The sequence below is a fragment of the Austrofundulus limnaeus genome, unplaced genomic scaffold, assembly GCF_001266775.1.
Source record: "Austrofundulus limnaeus strain Quisiro unplaced genomic scaffold, Austrofundulus_limnaeus-1.0 Scaffold518, whole genome shotgun sequence".
NCBI lineage: Eukaryota > Metazoa > Chordata > Actinopteri > Cyprinodontiformes > Rivulidae > Austrofundulus > Austrofundulus limnaeus.
This window is the reverse complement of record NW_013952920.1, coordinates 102,451-111,654: the sequence shown is the minus strand read 5'-3', so window position 1 is coordinate 111,654 and position 9,204 is coordinate 102,451. Positions and strand designations below refer to the sequence as shown.

The window sequence follows — 9,204 nt, the reverse complement described above, 5'->3', positions numbered from 1 at the left end:
GAATTAATGGTTTCATTATCTGTCAGTTTCTTCACACACACACACACACACACACACACACACACACACACACACACACACACACACACACACAGATATGAGCTAAAGTATCTCATTCTTCACTGTAATGAAATTTGCAAGTTAAGCATAATTTATCACATACAATATTACCAATTTCAATGGTGAAAGTGCCCAAACAAGTTTTTTATATGTAAAAAAGTATAGTATAGTATAGTATAGTATAGTATAGTATAGTATAGTATAGTATAGTATAGTAGTATAGTATAGTAAAGTATAGCATAGTATAGTACAGTATAGAACTCCTCACCTTCTGTGGAGGAGAACCCACGGCCATCTCCACGTAGTATCCCTGACCGGACTTGCCCCGCAGGTTATCTATCATGTCCACAAAGCTCAGGCCGCCCTCCGCCGCCGCTCGCCGCGTGCGGTACCGGCTCGCGCTGCCGCCTCCTTCATAGAAGTCAGCGGCAGCGGCAGGTGGCGGCGGCGACAGCTTGTCGCGAGCGCCTTGCCGCAGTGGCACGCGGATGGCCCGAGACAGGCCCGAGGAGTCAGGTGCGGCGGGCTGGCCGCTGCTGAGCAGACATAAAGTCGACCACACGAGTAGCCCCGTGGAGCCGCGTGGCTCTCTCATGCTGAAACTTGGTTAATTTTGGGTTTTTTTTATGTTAGGTACTTGAGTTTTAGGCGCTCCCCTCAGGAAGAGCTCCAGTCTGAAGAGGCTCGAGAAAAGAATCAGGTGGGTGAGGATGCTAATAGGACGGCTAAAACCATGATGGCAGCTGACCCACGACACGAGGAGGGATGGGGGGTCACTTTGATTCCTCCTCTTCTGTTGGTGTTAAAACCACAGCATACAAACTGAGAGCATTCCAGCGATCCTATAAAACAGCACACAGCAGACGTAAAACCATCCTTGACGCCGAGCCCTTCAGTGACAATACGAGGCGACGCGCAAATCAGCGACTCTTCTGTGCATCAACAAACCGGAGGCCTGGGTCATGTTCACCGGGCTTCTTCGTTTCAAACGACCGAAACCTCCGTCGGAAGGCGGACTGACCAGTAGGCTACCGTAATCCGCATCCGTCCATGTTCCGTCCAGTTCATTCTGCTCTCCGCCTTCCAGACTCTCACCTCCTCCTCCTCCTCCTCCTCCTCCTCCATCTACTCCGCCGCATCCGATCCTTCAGATCCGCGACGGCACGAGCATCTGTACCGTTAAGCTAACTATAAACCCATACTATTTCCGGGAAAGCTTTTCAAAATAAGACTGTAATAAAATGATTGGATTTCTCTCTGGCTCATTGAACACTCTTCACAAAACTGATTTACCTAATTAAGAGCTAATTAAAAGTTCGTCCAAATAAAATTTATTTTATAAAGTGATATAATATTTTTTTCAAGTTTTGCATAAACAAGCAAGAAAGTTGAAATGCACACCTTGTCAATAATAAATGTGGGCATCCTATTGTTTATCAACTTTTATTATGTAGGCAGCATTGTTATGTTCAAACTGTGAACCCTTCCAGAAATAACATTGAGAAGGACTGCATTCTGGGTAGTGAAGTTTTCAGTGTTGTAAATTGAGCATTCTCACTTTAAAATTGTGCACAGCTAGGTTAAAAAAAATGATGCATTGCAGTTTTTTTCTTACAACTGTTAAGATTATTTACATGTTGCCAAAGTCATAGGCTGGTTCTTTTGATTTTTATTTTATACTAAATGAAACAAAAAAAAAACAATGCACAAATGTTGTAACCACCATTTGGCATTTATTAAGATAAGATAAGATAAGATAAGATAAGATAAGATAAGATAAGATAAGATAAGATAAGATAAGATGAACTTTATTGATCCCACAGTGGGGAAATTTGAACATTACAGCAGCTCAAACCAGTGGAGTTGCAGTAACAGGCAGCCTGCCATGGCGCCAACGAAGAAACAAAGAAAAACTGAAAAACACACACAGGAAGGGAAGATGAGGAAAAAAAGCATAAACATCATATTATATCAACACTGTGACACACTATGGTGTTTATGGAAAAAATTATCAAAATTATTAACAATAATCCTAAGAAGTATTATATATGGAGTAGTTTTTTATACTTGCAAGATGACTTTGTTATTTATAGATCTGTTTCTTATTTTATATTTTGTGTTATTTTACTGCATCTTTTGTTAAATTATTACCTCTGAAACTTGCTTTCAGTGAAAGTTGGGGGGTTGTGAGTTGTGATTTTGTGCATTACGTTTATAGTTTAGTCATCCAGATCATGTTTTTTTAGAGACTGCTGTATTATTTATGGGATCACTAACAATTGCGACATAATCACACTGTAAAACTGTAAATTACTGAACAATAAAGAAAATAATGCATTGAAAGCTATTTAAAAGAAGGCAACATTTTTCCCTCTGCTTGTTCTGTGGCAGACTGACTCTTTAATGAGATGATCCAGCACAGTCCCAGTAAGAAGGGATATGGAGGAAGGAAGCTGTCGGTGTCAAACTGCTCTCATTTTTCCTGTCCACAGTGAGTCCCACAGAGACTTTCTCATGATGAAATGGTTCACACTCCTCCTCCAGCACTGGAACTGAATTTTTATGTCCTGTGGATGCAGAGGGGAGCGTGGTGAATAATCCTCCTGCGCATTTACAATAAAGTTGTCCCATTCTCAGCAAGTTTCAGCCCACTGCTGATTGCAGTTCTGATTATTTACAAATTCAGCTGATAAGAGTATGAACCAAAAGCAACAATTCAAATTTTGTTTTCACATAAAATGTGTCGATTATAGCAGTGTTTCCCAAACTTTTTATCTTCTGACCCACAAAATATCCATGGCTCAAACTTGTGACCCCAAATATTACTGGTCTGAGTACACGAACTTCATTAATAACCCTGAAAACACAGGCTTTTTGACAAGATAAACAGCTTGTACACAAATATAAATACTTATTTACAGTTATTTTGTATTTTTGTAATATTTATAGAGAAAATATTACATCAGCAATTATTTTATTACCCTTTAAGTTGATTTCTGGAGATTATCCAAGGTGCTTCATGACCCATAATTGGGTCCCAAGCCCAACTTTGGGAACCAAAGTGCAATGGTTCCCAAACTTTTCAGCTTTTGACCCACAAAATAACAGTAGCAGAGACCTGTGCCACCAGATATTTTTGGATGATAAACATTTGTATCAGGTCAACAAAACATGGGCATAGTAACTATATTTTTTATACCACATTTATCCATTATAAATATATACCTCACTCCTTTGTAACAACTAAGGCAAAAATGTAATTAATTCAGAAAATCTTTTCAGGACCCCACCTTGATGTTTCGGGACCCCACTTTGGGTCCCGACCCCAACTTTGGGAAACACTGGATTATAGGATACTTACTAATAGAAGTCTTTGAGCTGCAGCTTCCTTGTTCCTTGGGTTTGATGGTGATTGGCTCAGCTCTGCCCTCTGGTGGGCAGCACAATACAAGGGGGCTTGTGTTACTTTCCCTACACACAAACACAAGCAGGATGTGTGTGGTGACAGAAGTCTACATGCCTGTTCACACATGTAATGTAAGTGACTATGATTTTCCCATGATTGATAACATGATCACGTCTCTGACATGGCCAGTGCTGAGCCAAGTATAAATGAATACAAAGGTCAAAGATTAGCTATCATCAGCCTTATCATCATTTACAAGCTGATATCTAAAAACACACACACCATGATTATGTCATGGGTTCATCACCGCAAAACCCCCATCTTATGAGATGTGACAGAGTGATAGCTGTTTCAGTCAAACCTTGTAAATTACTTAAAGTGGGATCTTATACAGTGCAGGACCTAGCCAATTTGGCGCCATGGGCAATTTTTTTTTAAATTTGATGCCTGCAACACGTTCTAAAAAAGCTGGAACAGGGACAAAAAAAGACTGGGAGAATTGAGGAGTGCTGAAAAAAGACCTGTTTGGAGCATTTCACAGGTGAACAGGTTAATTGGAAACAGGTGAGTGTCAGGATTAAAGGGATCCACGATTAGTTGTAACATTAAACTTTATTTGACAAACATTTATTTTAACTGTAAAATAAAGACTGTAAAAATACTGTAGACTGTTTAGTTTGTAATTTTTTAAAAAAATGTATTTTAACACGGACCGAACCATTTTACTACACGCAAAGCATTCTGGGTAAATGATGACATCAACTAGGTCATTGGTGCAAGGCTGCTAGTGAGCTATGTCCACCCTGAAGGTTAATCTTGGACAATATCTGATGATYGWCTCTTTTAAATGAAACCAGAGAGCGTTGACAGAGAGGAGAAGGTAGAAATGACTCAGCCTGTAACTGAAAATATAGATGGAGGACAACAGAGCTGCTTCATGGAAGAACCTCAGCTTAGCCTGTTAGCCTTCGCGCTAGCACCAATACTATACTGCCTTTTATGTATTAACTCGGCGCTAGCATGACAAACAAGCTAAACTGAGGTCCTCCATCCATATTTTCAGTTGCAGACTGAGTCATTTCTACCTTCTCCTCTCTGTCAACGCTCTCTGGTTTCATTTAAAGGAGTCAATCGTCAGATATTGTCCAAGATTAACCTTCAGGGTGGATATAGCTCGCTAACAGCCTCATGCCGATGACCTAGTTGATGTCATCATTTACCCAGAATGCTTTGTGTGTAAATAAAATGGCCCTGTCCATGTAATATATTTTTAAACTTTTAGTTTAAAAATTATAAAAACTGAATATCCAACAGTATTTTTACAGTCTTTATTTTACAGTTAAAGTATATGTTTATCATATAAAGTCTAATGTTACAGCTAATCGGGGATCCCTTTAAGTATAAAAGGAGCAGCCCTGAAAGGCTCAGTCATTCACCATTAAGGATGGGGCAAGGTTCATCACTTTGTGAGCAACTGCGTGAGCAAATAGACCAGCAGTTTAAGGACAAAGTTTCTCAATGTACAATTGCAAGGAAACTATAGTGAACACAGTTTGTCGCTACACCTACAAATGCAAGTTCAAACTCGGCCATGCCATGCATAAACAACACCCAGAAACGAGTCCACATTTCAGATTGTTTTTGTAAATCATGGACATCGTGTCCTCTGGGCCAAAGAGGAAAAGGACTGTCTGAATTGTTATCAGCGCAAAGTTCAAAAGCCAGCCTCTCTGATGGTATGGGGGATGTATTATCGCCCATGGCGAAAGTAACTTGCACAGCTGTGAAGGCACCATTAATGCTGAAAACTACGTACAGATTTTGGAGCAACATCCAGTTATGCTGCCATCCAAGCCACGTCTTTTTCAGGGACATCCTGCTGATTTCAGCAAGATGATGCTAAGCCATATTTTGCAAGTGTTGTAGCATTGTGGCTTCATAGTAAAAGAAACTAGACTAGGTATACAGACCTGCCTGCTGTCCATACCTGGCCCCCATTGAATGTGTGTGGAACTTCATGAAGCACAAAATACAACAACAGAGACCCAGACTGTTTGGCAACTGAAGTTGTTCATAAAGCAAGAATAAGAAAGAATTCCACTTAAGCTTCAACAGTTGTCCTTAGTTCCCAAATGGTTATTGAGGGTTGTTAAAATGAACATTGACTTAACATAGTGAAAATATGACCCTTTCCCAGCTTTTTTTAAATGAGTTGCAGGCATCAAATTCAAACTGAGTTAATATTTGCAAAAAAACAATGAAGTTTATCCATTTGAACATTAAATATTTTGTATTTGTAGTGTATTCAATTGAATACAGGTTGAAATGATTTGCAAATTGTCATATTCTGGTGTTATTTATGTTTTATACAACAGTCCAACTTAATTGAAATTGGTGTTGTACAACCAATTAGTTTCATCATCTGTCATGAGATATTACAGACAAATAAACAGTCATGCACTCACAGATACACAGCAAAACCATTATCATCCTTTCATCTTTGGCTTTGAGTGATTAAAAGCATAATGTTCTTGAATGACACTCACCATCCCTGCAGGTCTGTAGTCCTGAAGCCTTTAGCAAATGGGTTGCTTGCAATTTTTAGTTGAGTGATCTAAATAAAAGTAAAAAAGAGGCGTTATTTAAGATAAATAATGCTTTTTAATCCTGTACTTGTTGCCACCCACAATGAAAGAGCAACAAATCAGATTACTGATGAGAGTTTAATATTGTTTTTTTAGTTTATGACCAGCAGTAATTCTCTTTCCTCTGAAGTCCTATTTTTTAACATGTGGTTCTGTTCTCTACCCTGTGGTCCCGTGTCCTAACGAGTGGTTCTGTTCTCTACCCTGTGGTCCCATGTCTTAACGTGTGGTTCTGTTTCCTTCCATGTGGTCCAGTGTTCTAATGTGAGGTCCTGTTCTCTACCTTGTAGTCCCGTGTCCTAAAGTGTGGTTCTGTTTCCTACCCTGTGGTCCCGTGTCCTAACGTGAGGTTCTGTTCTCTACCTTGTAGTCCCGTGTCTTAACGTGCGGTTCTGTCTCCTACCCTGTGGTCTTATGTCCTAACATGAGGTTCTGTTCTCTACCCTGTGGTCCTATGTCCTAATGTATGGTTCTGTTCCCTACCCTGTGGTACTGTGTCCTAACATGTGGTTCTGTTTCCTATCCCGTGGTCCTGTGTCCTAACATGTGGTTCTGTTTCCTACTCTGTGGTCCTGTGTCCTAATGTGTTGTTATGTTCCTACCCTGTGGTCCCGTGTCCTAACGAGTGGTTCTGATCTCTACCCTGTGGTCTCGTGTCCTAACGAGTGGTTCTGTTCTCTACCCTGTGGTCCCGTGTCCTAACGAATGGTTCTGTTCTCTACCCTGTGGTCCTGTGTCCTAATGTGTGGCTCTGTTTCTTACCCTGTGGTCCCGTGTCCTAACGTGTGGTTCTGTTCTCTACCTTGTAGTCCCTTGTCCTAACGTGTGGTCCTGTTTCCTACCCTGTGGTCCCGTGTCCTAACGAGTGGTTCTGTTCTCTACCCTGTGGTCCTGTGTCCTAATGTGTGGTTCTCTTTCCTACCCTGTGGTCCTATGGCCTAACATGTGGTTCTGTTTCCTATCCTGTGGTCCCGTGTCTTAACGTATGGTTCTGTTTGCTATCCTGTGGTCCCGTGTCCTAACGAATGGTTCTGTTCTCTACCCTGTGGTCCTATGGCCTAACATGTGGTTCTGTTTCCTATCCTGTGGTCCTATGGCCTAACATGTGGTTCTGTTTCCTATCCTGTGGTCCTATGTCCTAACATATGGTTCTGTTTCCTATGCTGTGGTCCCGTGTCCTAACGAATGGTTCTGTTCTCTACCCTGTGGTCCCATGTCCTAACGAGTGGTTCTGTTCTCTACCTTGTAGTCCCTTGTCCTAACGTGTGGTTCTGATCTCTACCCTGTGGTCTCGTGTCCTAACGTGTGGTTCTGTTTCCTACCCTGTGGTCCCGTGTCCTAACGAGTGGTTCTGTTCTCTACCCTGTGGTCCCGTGTCCTAATGTGTGGTTCTGTTTCCTACCCTTTGGTCCTGTGGCCTAACATGTGGTTCTGTTTCCTACCCTGTGGTCCCGTGTCCTAATGTGAGGTTCTGTTCTCTACCTTGTAGTCCCGTGTCCTAACGTGTGGTTCTGTTTCCTACCCTGTGGTCCCGTGTCCTAACGTGTGGTTCTGTTTCCTACCCTGTGGTCCTATGTCCTAACATGTGGTTCTGTTCTCTACCTTGTTGTCCTATGTCCTTATGTATGGTTCTGTTTCCTATCCTGTGGTCCTGTGTCCTAACATGTGGTTCTGTTTCCTATCCTGTGGTCCTGTGTCCTAACATGTGGTTCTGTTTCCTACTCTGTGGTCCTGTGTCCTAATGTGTTGTTCTGTTTCCTACCCTGTGGTCCCGTGTCCTGATGAGTCCCTGTGGTCCCGTGTCCTAACGAGTGGTTCTGTTATCTACCCTGTGGTCCCGTGTCCTAATGTGTAGTTCTGTTTCCTACCCTGTGGTCCCATGTCCTAACGAGTGGTTCTGATCTACCCTGTGGTCCCATGTCCTAACGTGTGGTTCTGTTTCCTATCCTGTGGTCCTGTGTTCTAACACATGGTTCTGTTTCCTACCCTGTGGTTCTGGTAGGCGGTGACGGCCATGAACCGTGTCTCAGGGAAGCAGAAGGAGCAGAAGTTCTTGTAGGCATTCAAATGGCTGTTAGGAGCTGGGTCCACGTACACCACATGGAAGCGCGGCTGATAGCGATGCATTGAGTTCAGTATCATCTGTAAATTGGGTAAAGGGGAATCCACAAGCCTGCTGTAATAAACATTTTATACGTATCCCAAAGTTTTAAACTGTGTTGAGAAATGACAGAATTAATTTCTTAATTTATTTCTATATTTATTAATTTATGAATGCTTGTGTATTGTTTTACTCAATTGTCAGCTACTTGCATTGTCTTTGCCTTATTTATCTTTAGTTTTCTGTGAAAATGACTAACTTTAGTTTGTTTCATTCTTGAACTATACATTATTTTACATAAACCAGCCACCTTCTGGATTTTCTTTCCTCTTTTGCCTTGGATATACAACAAAATCAGTTGTAGATGAATATCCAGTGATTGCTTTCTGGAGTTTTATTAAAATCCATCTAGTGATTTGTGCCAACACTACAGACAAACCCATACAAACATGGCTATAAGCATTTTTGCCGCTTCACCTTCATCCATGAGTGATAATAAAAATAACTAGAAGCACTCGGAGAGTGCAAACCTCCACCAAGACCAATTCCCCCCCATTCTGTAATAGAGTTAATGCGCAAAAGCAGAGATGGAAATATATTTACCGAATAATATCTGACGTCGCAAACATTGAAGCAGGCAGTATGCATGGAATTTCTTCCCAGTGGAGTCCAATGTGAAAAAAAAATCAGACTCGTCACCTGACGTTATTCATGGTCAAATTGGTGTCGGATTAAGCTCCTAAGTTTTCATCAGTCACATTTCACCGTGTAAAACGTCTGTTTTATCCCTTTGTATGAGTTTGTAAAGGTTTGACTCTTTATAAAGTGCTTCCTGGCTCCACCGTCTCCAAACTTTGAGGCCTGGCCAGAAGCTCTCTGTTTACAAGCCTAGTAGAGAGAAACTGTTTTGGTTGGTTGTTTCGGAAATGTGGTGTGTTTGAGGAAATGGGAAAAATAGGTTTCATGGTGCAGTCACCTCCTGGTCACAAAAC

The 9,204-nt window shown here is 41.4% G+C and overlaps 2 protein-coding genes across 2 annotated transcripts in view; both read right to left on the bottom strand.

Moving 5' to 3' along the window:
• The window catches only part of bace1 (beta-secretase 1), a 20,299-nt gene extending 19,103 nt beyond the window's left edge, over positions 1–1,196 (bottom strand). The window contains exon 1 of the mRNA XM_014026029.1: positions 329–1,196. Coding sequence (XP_013881483.1) covers positions 329–655 — 327 coding nt within the window. The 5' untranslated portion in view covers positions 656–1,196. The remainder of the gene's footprint in view (positions 1–328) is intronic.
• Positions 1,197–1,583: 387 nt separating this feature from the next.
• The window catches only part of LOC106530411 (T-box transcription factor 10), an 11,584-nt gene continuing 3,963 nt past the window's right edge, over positions 1,584–9,204 (bottom strand). Inside the window, exons 6-9 of the mRNA XM_014026019.1 lie at positions 6,013–6,080; positions 3,422–3,531; positions 2,458–2,627; positions 1,584–1,973 (exon numbers count right to left, since the gene is read on the bottom strand). Coding sequence (XP_013881473.1) covers positions 2,461–2,627; positions 3,422–3,531; positions 6,013–6,080 — 345 coding nt within the window. The 3' untranslated portion in view covers positions 1,584–1,973; positions 2,458–2,460. The remainder of the gene's footprint in view (positions 1,974–2,457; positions 2,628–3,421; positions 3,532–6,012; positions 6,081–9,204) is intronic.